Here is a 12,901-nt window from a genome sequence, read left to right on the forward strand (position 1 = left end):
GACTACAAACTTGGCCAAATAACTAAAGATGTTGATAGAGTAGCCTACAAGAAAATCCATATATTCCTTTATGTATTCTCAACAACCACGGGCAGAGTTGCACACACAAATACACCTACCTGCAGCATTAACACAACAAGCAAAAGATACATGCTGGTATCAGACAGACTTGTAATCTTAATGCTTCCTTTTTTTCAGGAAATTTAGCCTTAATGTTGCACTTGTAGAAAAATAAAACAAAACAAAGACAAAAAAAAAGAACAAAACAAACAAACAAACAAACAACAACAAAAACCACCAAAAATGAAAATCCCTCCCCCCAAAAAAAACAACACTCCAGAATGCGCCTATAACATCACTGTAACACAATGTTCCTGGGTTGTTGTTGTGAACACCAAGGACATGCAAAGCAGAAGTGGGACTCATGCTTAGAGTGCTGCTGATCCCATCCCAGGACAAAGCTGATGGAAAGAGAATTAACATTAAAACAAAGCTAGAGACAAGTTCTCTTGTTTTGTTTTTGACTGGAAGGCAATGTTGCAAAGGGATAATTTTACTAGGGGGGGTTGGTGCAGAGCGGAAGGACATGTTGCAAAGGGATAACTTAGCGGGAGCACTGAAAGGATTTGAAAGGAGATGGCAGCAGGCTCATGAAGAGCATGGTTGGAAAGCTGTTAGCTGATGGACATGGGACAAGTCAAAACAAACATTAACAATACTCATATTATCCCGAGCTCAAGTGGGATAAAGTCCTCCAACTGGGGTCAACTGCTTCCTAGGATGGGGGGGATTTCTGTTGCCCAAAGTGCGTGTGTGTGACAGTAAGCATGCGTGTGATGCATGTGCATGTGTGTGCATACACACACACACGTGAACATGTGATAAAGTGTGTGTGAGAGAGCGTGAGCCTTACTCTTCCTCCCCCAGCTTGTGTCTTAATGATGATGTCTAGGCGTTTCCATGGCACTTCCCTAGAATGTAGTTCTGCAGTCCATCAGGCTAAATTACAGAATGGAGACAGGCAGATGACTGGATTAAAAAGATGTCAGGGAAGTTCAAGGTTGACATCACAGACAGAATTGGTCTGGAGCTTTCATAATTCGAAAGATACGAGCTATGAAACTGCAGCCATGGGAACCCCTAATTCTGTGGGTCCAGCAAGACCACCACTCAGCTGTTCCTCTAAAACTGCATCTTAACAGCTCCATAACACATTTTTTTTTTTTTAAATGAAGCTCAACTTGCTGTTTACATCTTTTGCCACAGGTCCTAGAGCAGCTCCCTACAGTCCCCACATAAACTAAGGATAATTCACCCAGTTACTGAGGTATAAAATTCAACTTTTAAGTCCCCCTTAGGCTATGTATAATTCTCTTCCTTCTCCAACTAGTCCTGGTGCAGCACACAACCTTCATTTACTTCAGCCCCCAGGAGTATAGCAAAACAAGATCAAATACCCCAAACAAGAACAGTCCTTATCTTCAATCGGCTCTAACTCCCTAAAACATAGGGAGCTCCCTGCAAAAACAGCAGAACCATCTCACCTGTAACCCTGATGTTTTTCAAAACAGGAGCATCCTTAAGGACTATTCACTATTTCATATCTTCTTTAATGTCCATAGCCATCTAAAATGGAGTTCCCCCCGAGTAAAGCACGTGTAGCTCAAAGCCTGACATATGCAAAAATACACACCATGCACAGTTCACACCGTCCTGTGATCTGTGCACAAGTGACACTTACACAGCTAAAACAAAGGTCTCTTGGGGTTGCCTGTGATATCCTAAATATTGTTCTGTTTGCACGTGTATGTTAACTAATAAAGCAATCTTACACAGTAAGCAGGAAGCACGTTACTTTTGTCTAATGCCTCCCACTACAAGGAGTTCACAGGCCTTTAAAAATCTTGACAAGTACATACTCTGGGGACAAAACTGTCCACTTCAAGCCACTGTGTCAAACCAAAATCTGCATTTACATATCTAAGCGCTGCACGAATGCCTTTGTACCTTTCAAGTAAAAAGTTTGGGGAAAAATGTTTAAGCTAGCACAGCAACGGGGACTAACTCCCCCACATCTGAAGAGCAGACACTTCAGGTTTGTCCTGGAATAGTACCAGGAACATGCCTTTTGTAGCCTCTCATATTTCGTTTAGCTGTGGTCAATGTGTTAAACTTCATAAAATCACAACCTACACGTGGTCAGCACAGCTATCTGTTAAATCTTCAAATATGCCAGTCACAAACAAACTTACAGGTCTGGATGGCAGAAAAGCAAAGCAGCAGAACAGCTCATTCAGGCTTGCAGTTTACACAGGACTATAGATAAGGATGAACTGCAAGGCAGGTGCCCCTTTTAGGGTGACTTTGCACAGTCCAGTTCCCCTATCTATCCAGGTCAAGGGACCTTTACATCCACCGTACTATTCCCTTCCTCCCCATGAAAGAAAAGAAAGGGTGAAGAACAATATAGGTTCAGGTTTTTCCCTAAAATGTAGCCAAGATGTGTCCATGAGTCATACCTGAAACATGACAGCGATCTTAGATTATTGTTAAAGAAAGCACTTGCTGAGTTTTAGGCCTCAGCTCTGTCAGTGGGTGGTATTTGTAATGCTCTCTACTTCACAGCCCTCACTTTCAGGATGAAAATGTTTAAGGGATATTATTACCTCCACTTTACAGTTGCAGTAGCCTTAAAATTACATTACAGCACAGATCCCCAATACTTACTTGCTTGCTTTCCTATAAAACTGCAATGATATTCTGGAACAGATCCGGGTCTTAAATCATTTGCAATGACACCAGGTCAATGAAAGCCAATGTGACTAGAAAGAGAACCCAAAATTGCCCACTTTTCTCCTACTGACTCTCAGTTGTCCCTGACAAAAAACTATGTCCTTCTCACTAGCCCATGCGCTGGATGGCTGTTCTCTAGTAATTGCTAAAAATTCTCTTAGTCTTAGTAAACACAGAGGTCTCTAGAACTTCTTTGCAGCCTGAATGGTGGTCAGGTAGGTAATCCAGAGCAGTAGGTTTTTACCATCTTTTTCTCATCTTATTTTTAATCTGAAATTATATAAGCAGTTAGTACAGTAAAAGTTAAGGATGCAAAGGCAAAACTTCAGGCCTAGGACTGTCTGTACAACTTTGGCCCTCACATGCCAAATGTAGGCTGTGATCCAATGTCTATGTGACAGGAAGAACACAAGTAACAAGGAAGATCCATGCTTCATGCCGAAGGCATGGGTCTTTGCAGAAAGGAATTATTCTCCTTTCTTCTCCCAAAAATCTTTTAGGCATAATACTGCTGCATGAGAGAGCTGAGGCTACTCAGGGATCCTTAGGTAAGAAATTTTCCAGTTACAGGGCTACAGCCTTTGTAACCTGACTTCTGCTCGTTAAATACAACAATGCGATATCCACATTACAGCAGTGCCCAAGAAAGGTCAGAAGGCAGTGCCTGCCCAAGAATTCACTGAAAAGACTATCTGGGGTTATCAGTTTCCAGCTGGAGACTCATCAGAAGTGCCTCAATAACAGAATATGCCTCAATTTCACATGCCGCTAAAAGGAAAGGTAAGGAAAATGACCACTCACAAAGACAGTAAGCGCTGGTCAAGAGTGGGACGTTCAGAATTGTTAAAAGGGGTGCAACTAATTCTCTGCTGAACAAAATCAATATAAATCTTTGAAAAGTACTATTGTCGGGAACTTCCAACAACTTTAACCCCTTATTTAATAAATAAATCGAAAAACTATGTAACATTTATCTAGAATTTAAAAGACATATAAAGGCAGGTGGATAACTACAGCATTCATTGTCGGAACATGATCAAATGGTCAGTACAATGCTGCTAAAAAAAAAGCATTCCCACAACCTCCTCAGACTTAATAACCCTAAGCAGTTACTTTTCTGTGGGCAGGTATTTATCTACACCAGCAGGGGGTGACAAAATGTAATAAAAGTCTGCTAGTGAAGGTGGAATCCAGCTGTTTGGTACTTGAGCAGATGGATTAAGAGCTACGTTAACACTTTCCTGCAATAGAAAAGTTGTGAATTTAATTCTGACATTTTTACGTGCATTGCTGCCCACAAATCATTTCTCAACCTCCTTTAACACTGGTCACTAAAAACAGATGATCTCCAACTACTTGAAGAGATTAGTGTCATCAGTGATATCAGACATTTACTTCTCAAGTCTAAGTTCGATTATTGAGCTGTTTTCTAGTACCAAAGCCAAACACTTCCTACAAGAAAACTGATTCTTACAACTCTCGTTCGTCTGAAGAGATATGCTAGTACAGAAAAGTCTGTAGTTGCTAACTCCAGCACATCAGCAGTGCTGGCACGAACTCGTTGGATGCTGTGAGCAAGTGCTGCCCTCTCCTGGCAATTTATTTCCTCTAGCGATTGTCACCCCATCTACAATTTGCTATAAAGCATTGCAGTGAGGACACTAAAGGGGCTATAGAAGTTACTTCTGGCTGGCAGATCCAGTGGGAAGCATTTTAGTGCCCTGAGCCACCTTATTTAGGTGGATTTAGGACTAGGCCTAAGAATTGTAAGGGCTTCCCCAAAAGCTATCTGTTGTCTTTGTGGTTATAACTGGAAGCCATGTATAACCAGTTCATGGTTATGTCATTTCACCAGATCTGAAAACAAGGGTATTGAGCATCGCAGCAGTTCATGAGTTTGAGGGAGAACAAAACCAGAAATGAATACCCTTAACACAAGCCTGCAACACAGCTCATAAAAAAGACACAAAAACCCTTCTGATTTTCTGTAGCAACAGGACCACAAGCAGTGCAGATGCATCTCACAAAGCAGAAAGAGGGTAGCAGGCATTTGCCTTGGCACAGCAATGCTCTCCTTAGAGAAAACTGCAGCATTTTTTCTCCTCTTTGCTGTACAACAAAGACAACTTCCCAGGGGAAAAAGCTTTCTTTCTTTCTCTCAGCCATATCCTTTTATATATTAACTTTTGAGAGCTGCTGTCAATCTTCATTCTTAAACTACAGTATGGATTTTTTTTTTCCTCTAACCAACAGTTGTATTACCTTAAATATGATAGCAATGGGAATATCTTCAGACAGTGTGTTATGCCTCAGGTAGAATCTTCCTTGTTTCACAATCATATTTGTTCTGCTCTTCTTCTCATGAGTGGAACTGAAATTTAAAAAAAAGAAAAATATGTGGAACAGAAAGTTTGCACTGACGCTCCTAGAATCTGTATAAAACTTAGCAAGATCAAGCAATATTTCAGCTGAATTAATCCCACCTTCTCCTCCTTTAAAAATTACTTGAGAACAGACGGGCACACCCCCTTAGCTCCAAGGTGAGAGGGTATTATCATCTGTGATGGGAAAGGTCAGCACTCAACTAAATCAAGTAGAAGCCTGTACTTTTCTGAAGCATCTGGGCATGCTTTTACATCAACTTGGGTCTAACCAGCAAGGTCAATCTGTGCACAAGTCCTGTGGCAACAACAGTAATAAGATAACAATACTTTCAGTTGTACTTGTAACCTTATCTAGGCTTAGCATGGAACAGTAAAGTAGCTAGGAAAGATGTGAGAGGCCTTTAGCCGTCACGCCAAACTGACAAACACCATATTATACAAGCATACAGCTTGAAAACACAACCTAAAGGTAAGCAAGATATAAATAAAACTCAGCCAAGGAGGAAAGGCCAAACTTAGAGTACCTGGCCATTTTCAATAATTTGTGCAGTACAAAAGCATTTGATTTTGGTTTCTTTCTCAACAGCCTTTAAAAGCTTTTAGAGCCATTTGATAAGAGTCAGACAAAAGATTACATCCTGTTTCTACCACTGTGACTTCATGTTACTTGCTACAAAATGAGGACAACCACCATCAATTATAAGATGTGCTGCATTATGTTAAAAAATAGAACTTTCTTTCCCCAGTCTGGGATGAATACTGAATCATACAAGCAACTCCCACTGATTTTCGTGGGAATACACTACTAACAGATTTTGGGATTGGTGTCTTAGCATACGAAACAACGGCAGCAAGAGAGGGCCAGTAGATGTTTACAGCTTTTTGCCATTGAACTATTTTAGGAAGAAAACTACAAATCTACTTCAACTACAACAACAAACTTTTAAAACTTAAATTTTATCTCCTTTGTGTAATTGCAGGCATTTACTATACCTGGTAACAGAAGCACCAACTGTGCCTTTTCTGTCAGCTTCCACAATGATTCTGTTTTTGGATAACTGCTCTTGAATAAGAATGACTTTCTCTACACCTTTAACAATGAAATAGCCACCTGTTCAATAGAAAAGAAAGATTTTGCACGTCAATAGTCTTGTACTTTACTCACCTCTTTCAGTGTGTCTTTGAATACAAATTATTACAAAGCAAACAGCAAGTACATAAAGGACAAAACAGGAGGGCAAATTATCTCCTAAAAGTGAACAAACTCTGCGTACAATCTATGATAACTAAGAAGACGTTCCATTAGACTAAACAGAACTTTGCTGGGCTCGCACAGTATCTGGGATCTAAGAATTTGTTTGGAAAGTACTTGAACAGAGTTGAAGTGGCCAGAAAGAACTCAGTCAGACTAAAATTGAAAAGCTGAAAAAGCAAACCAGAATCAAACAGAACAAAAAACTGTGAAGTAAGCATACTTATTTAAGGATGTTACAGAATTATTATTTCTAAGAATTAGATAAAATATTGCCTACCAGAAGAATATATCTTCAAGACATCAAAAAAGAACTGGCCATTTCAGGTATTTGGTATCAAATAAATAGAGTAAGTCTTCCATAGTTACTGACTTGCTCTCTCCAGCACTCCAACAAGAAATGTATTTGAAATACATTTTAAATAAATGCCTCTGTTGTATCTAAGACAGTCTAAGGTATCTGCACATAAGCCATGTTCGATTCCTCTCTTAAATTGTAGCTAGCTACTAATGCTTGTCCAGCACAGCACATCACTGTATCTTGCCATCAGAAGCAAGCACAGCACAGATAAAAAGCAAAGAACTTCCTCATTATAACCCTTCCTCACCTCTGTGTGTATCAAATATTATCATATAATATTTTTCTCACTTTACAGAATGCAGCAAATGAGGGTTCCTGCTCTGGAGGATACCATGATACTTCCCTCTTCCCTGATCATTTCCATGAACTAACTCCATCTCTGCTCCCATGTACATGTGCATCACTGTACAACACCACACGCACATCTCAACTGTTTCAAAATTTTGTAGTATTATTTTTGTGGTTGAAAGCTCTGTCTGCAAATGCAAACATTCCAAGCTGTAAACTATTTGTTATTGTTTTCAAAAGCCTGTTGATTTTTTTAGTTACAGGCATAAATTTGAGAAGTTCCCACACTGACTTCACGATGGTAGGAACCATACCGACGGGGTATATTCCTCTGCTGAAAAGGATTTAGCACTGTAAGCTCACATGGGTAAAAGGAACTTGAAGACAAATGTACCTGGATCTAAAGGACATTCGTTAAGTTTTGCAAATTCTGCTGGAGTTTTCCCGGTAAGAACACAATTGGAGCTACGCAGCATTATAGGCATTCTGCAAGGAAGAGAGAAAAAGTATGAATAGTCAAATTCAGAACCATGATCAATGTGATTTCCCACATTGCGATCGCACCTCCTGGTTGCAGAGAGAGAACTTCTGTAATACTTAATCTAGGCATGAAGTTTCCCTGAAAGCAGCTCTGATTTCTCTGGTGTCTTAGCACAGAAGCCTGCAGCAAGGAGTTTGTGAAGCAACATATAGTGGTGAAAAAATATTCCAAAAAAATAAAAATTAATCAATATTCCTTGGGAGTTAAAAATGAAAAATAAAAATGAAAAAAAGAGAGAAACTAAAGATGCACAGACTGGATATAAAGCAAAACCATGAGGACAGTCAAGCAGTGGAACAAGCTGCACGAAGTAGTTGGGCAGTCTCCATCCATGGACGTCTTGAAGACCTGACAGATAAAGCACTGAGCAATCTAGTCCAATCCCAGTGTTGACTGTGTTTTGAGCAGGAAGCTGGACCAGAGACCTCTGGAAGTCTCCTCCAACCTGAATTATTCTATGGATCCTATGATGAAGTCAGGGAACGTTCAAGTTTATTTGACTTTGTGTGATTACATGGCAGTCTTACTAGTAGTTTGGCTTATTTGATAGATACAGTAGCAACAATTTTGCATTTCTTAGTAAAAAGAGTAATAGGGTCAGCCTCTAATACACCTTTCCACTCTTACATTTCTCACTGTAAGTTTTGAAATAGCTCACACTTAACTTCAAACAAAAAACTACATTTTGCGTAAGATAAAATCAGCTCATCTCTACACCTAATGAAAGTGCTCTTTTGTCTCCGTGCTCTTTTGTCTCCTCTACAAAAAGTGGACTTCCTATACAACATTACAGAACTTCATTCCTTAGCAGAGTCTCTGTAAGACCTATGTTTCACACACATTCTAACATAAAGCTTCAATATGGGTGAAAATCTATTTGTACTATGTAACTGTCCTGGTTTCAGCTAGGATAGAGTTAATTTTCCTCCTAGTAGCTGGTAGGGAGCTGTGTTTGGGATTTAGGATGAAAATAACATTGATATCACACTGATGTTTTAATTGCTGCAGAGCAGTGCTTACACTAAGCCAAGGACTTTTCAGCTTCTCGTTCTGTCCTGCCAGCGGGCAGGCTGTCAACCAGGTTAAACCACAACAGTAACCTCAGAAATATTTCATCCAAAATTACTCCAGCAGAAATTAAGATTAGGCAGTTCTTCCTGGATATATTTTTAAAAATTTCTTTTATTCAAATCTTATCAATTATTTGGATTTCTTGACTATTTTCATACTCTTATACCTTAAACGAAAACAGATTACTCAAAATTCTGGATTTCTGAAAAGGAGAAAACACTCCACTGGTCTACACAGATAATCCGTTTGCTTCAGTCATTGCACTGAGAAAGCAGTTCCTGGAGATAATAAGCTTCATATGAGAATCATAATCTTGTATCACACACATGATAAGCCTAATGTGTTGACTATTTGCATCAGAAATACTAACTAGTTGGCATAAGGGAACTCAGAAGGGAGGATGCAAATACCATCACTGAAAAATCCAGAAAAACAGATGTCACGAAGTATCTATTCTCTATTTCTCTTGCAAAATATTTTGCAGCTAGCAGAAGACGCTATAGTAAGTCGTTCCCCTTATGAAGGCAGATTTAAAAAAAAAAAAAATCTGAAGTTATTGTGAAGAATGAGAACAACAAAAAAAAGAAAAACAAAGATACCAAATTTCTGTGCAATAAAGACACTAATTCAGAATGTTGTTAAGCATTCAAAGGAAGTTTTCCTTTTTACTTAAAGACACAAAGATATTACCTTGTTTGTGTTTTTTGTTGTTGTTGTTTCTAAAACAAATAGGTTATCAGTGATTCCACCCCCCAAAAAAAATGAAATAAGAGGAAAGAACCTACAGCTCTTCTGTCCCAGTCTGAATTGCACGCCAAGCAAGAGCACTGTATACAGAATCACAGAATCATAGAGAATCATAAAGGTTGGAAAAGACCTCTGAGATCATCTGGTCCAGCCATCACCCTACCACCATCACTCATGAAACCATGTCACAAAGCACAACATCCAATATATGCTCACCTGAGGAAAGGAAACTGGCATAGTACTAGGCCTAGATGAACAAGATTACTTTCCATAGAAATAACAACTGGATATTAGCAGATTTAAACAGCAAAAAGACTTTTTGCAGGTATGCCCTTAAAATCAGTTTTATGGCATAACTTCATTTTTTAATGGAGAACATACACTTTTTTTTGCAGTGACTTCACTACAAAGGAGAAATAGAAGAATTTACAGGAATGGGTCCAAACGTAAGATCCAGCACACTATTGCTGTGCAGTCATTTAGTCTTTCCCAGTGTATTACAGATGCTTTACAAGTGTTCTTCAACCCATTTTTTGTTTGTTTTTAGAGAGACGAAGACAAACATCTAGGCTATTTTTTGTTTCCTTCAGCTATAATTCAACCTTTGAAATACCATGTACAGATTGGTAACAAATTGGTAACAGATTGGTAACAAATATTTTAGTGAAAAAGCATTTTACATGAACTTTTTTCATTTACCTGTAGCACAAACCATGAAATAATTCAAAGTACTGAAATATAGAGGTCCCTTCAAACATATTTTCTTAAGGAATAACTCTGAACAATAAACTGTGTTAGTACAGCTACAGAAGCTTGTGGTTTAACTGCACTGCTGTGGTCTTCTGACAAATTCAAAGTATATTTTTTGATATAGAAGACCATTACAAGAAGTGTAGCTCCTTACGTATCTATCTTCTCTTTACGTTGAGTATTCCAACTTCAGGAGGATGCACAGTCACGTATTAAACCATCTCAATAAGCCATTGCCATTTGAAGCCAGCAGGGTTGGTCTTTAAAAAACTTGTCTGCAAAGTTAGACATCTTTGTTGCCTTTAAATGGAATTGTGCTGTAACTGCCAGCTATTTTGTCTTTTTAAACCAATTTCGAAGGACTGCCTAATCTCAACTGGAAGAGCCAATGCTTGCATTACAAGTTTTACCTTCCATCTCCCACAGACACTTTTACATTTTCTGTAGACTGAATAAAACACCTTTGGCTACAAAATAAATATGATTATTTGCAGCTTTTGTATTCTTTCATATAGTTTCCTCTTTAGTTTATATCAATACAAATACAGAAGACATTCATCTTTATATCAATTCTTTATATCAATTCTAACAAACACCCTTCTTTAGAAGGGGACAGACTTCCAAAAGCTTTTGAAAAACAAGGTCTTGGAATGGAACCTAACAATCATATTCTGTATAGCCCATCTATTACATCTGCATAGTTCATCAAGATTTGCCGGCTGTCTCTTAACAAGGAAGCAAGGTTAGTCTGCATTTATTTTGCAATAAAAGCTTTTTCCCAATGCAACAGCAAATAAAAACAAACCCCAGAAGCTTGACACCTGACCTGCCAATGGGTAATGCATTGCGTATGATCCTCTGGCTACCTCGCGTATATTCAATGTCCACTGTAATCGGGGCAGAATAAGTCATGTCTCTCAGGCGACACTAAAAACAAAACAGTCATATAGTTAGGTGTCGGCTTAAAACTGTCTCCTGCAGGTAGGTGCTCGCACACACACACACAAAAAAAAAAAAAAAGCAAAGCTAGACCGAACTCTTCATGGCACCTGGAATATACTTTACAAAGTCTCTTATTTAGAAAACAAAGAAACAAACAAATGAAATTTTTGTGATGTTTCAAAAGCTGCCAGTGGATCTGTCTCTTCAAAGGACAGCGCTGCAGAGCGTAATCCAAAATGTTTATTTAAACTAACAGGCCTAACTGGGAGAGCTGCCACAAAGACTGTACTCTAGTAACCGCGTGCTCTGATTGCACTGCTCAATTCAGGGATGTTTCTATATGAAGACTCTCAACAGCAGCGAAGTTGTGCTGTCATTGGAAGTTTGATAGCAGGGAAACACAAAATAGTAAAAGGGACACTACACTAAGTTCCTAATAGAATGAGGACATCTCACAGTATGCTGCTGCTTCCAAAGATGACTTGCAGAAGGCTCACTAGGCATCTTTTTCTAAAGATTCCCAGAATCCATTTGCAAATTCATCAGATCACAAAAGAAGTAGTATACATATCGAGGTCCTTATATAGCTCAAGACTCGATCTAATAGTATTCTGATCTTTCTAGTCTGCTTTCCCCAAGCCGGCTCTATGACTGTCGCTAGCCCTTAAGGTATTGTGTATCTTCATTCAAGACAAGGTTCACTGCATTTGCAGAGCTACTCGCTGCAGGACATCTCTGATCTCATTGAGCATTTTATACCTCTGAGCTCCAGAACTGCAGATTTATCAGGATTCAGACTTGTGTTTCTATAGTCTTATGTTTCTATAGTCTTTCAGTGTATTGACTATGCATTAATAAAAGGCAATTAGGACTGTCTTGTGCATTGAAGACGCAACTGTAAGGAAAAACATGCCCTGAGAATTATTGCAAACTGGATACTCTTTCTCTCCACATGAAAAAGTAAATCATTTCTCTAGTAATAAAATACCGATGTGCACCAGCAGTTTTCAAGCTGTGACTTGTTAGAAACTAGGTCCCACTGTGCTCTGAGCAACTTCATTGAATTTAAAAGTAACTGAAAATATATTAATTTCTGATTACTTTAAATTCTTCTGTATGAATAGTTAATAAAACTCTCAGAAGAACTGTTTGAGAAGGAGAGTTAGACATCTTCAATAGCATTACTTGGGGAAAACAAGGCTTCAGAATTCCTTACGCGTGCTTTGTCCACATAAGGCACAGATACAGAACCGTGCAATATTCCAGTATTTGTAATTTTGTATCCCCTTCCTTGAGGTAACTTCTCCTGGCATTAGACACCTAAGGGTCAAGGGCATACTACCTGTATGCATGACTTGACCTTGAAGCAAACCAAGGACACAAAAACTCACGAATTTGACTAAAACTAGATAAAATACTCAGACTCTTATGAAATTCTGAGCATTTTAGGTGCCTCTGGAAAGTACTTTTATAAGCCTTTGACACAGATATGTAATTACATACTCATTAGAACTCATTCTTTTTTTTTTCTCCAATTGCACCCCTGGTTTGACCCAATGAACGTCCTATTTACAGAAATACTACGGCCTTCATATGAGTATAACCTACTGAAAGAAAAATAAAAGAAACAACACATTAGTAATAAACATCAGTGAGAATATATCTGAGATGCAAGAGTTATTCTAAACTCTTAGAATAACTCTTAAAGGGCTATTCTAAATTTGGGGTGACTACACTACAGAAACCATTTATTTTGCCCTCTTCTGCTTGTA

At 38.7% G+C, this 12,901-nt stretch overlaps 1 protein-coding gene across 1 annotated transcript in view; it reads right to left on the reverse strand.

Moving 5' to 3' along the window:
- The window catches only part of POLR3B (RNA polymerase III subunit B), a 74,700-nt gene that overhangs the window by 57,875 nt on the left and 3,924 nt on the right, over positions 1-12,901 (reverse strand). Inside the window, exons 6-9 of the mRNA XM_035340891.1 lie at positions 11,014-11,114; positions 7,473-7,564; positions 6,171-6,288; positions 5,056-5,164 (exon numbers count right to left, since the gene is read on the reverse strand). Of these exons, the coding sequence (XP_035196782.1) occupies positions 5,056-5,164; positions 6,171-6,288; positions 7,473-7,564; positions 11,014-11,114 (420 nt within the window). The remainder of the gene's footprint in view (positions 1-5,055; positions 5,165-6,170; positions 6,289-7,472; positions 7,565-11,013; positions 11,115-12,901) is intronic.

The sequence above is a fragment of the Oxyura jamaicensis genome, chromosome 1 (assembly GCF_011077185.1).
Source record: "Oxyura jamaicensis isolate SHBP4307 breed ruddy duck chromosome 1, BPBGC_Ojam_1.0, whole genome shotgun sequence".
NCBI lineage: Eukaryota > Metazoa > Chordata > Aves > Anseriformes > Anatidae > Oxyura > Oxyura jamaicensis.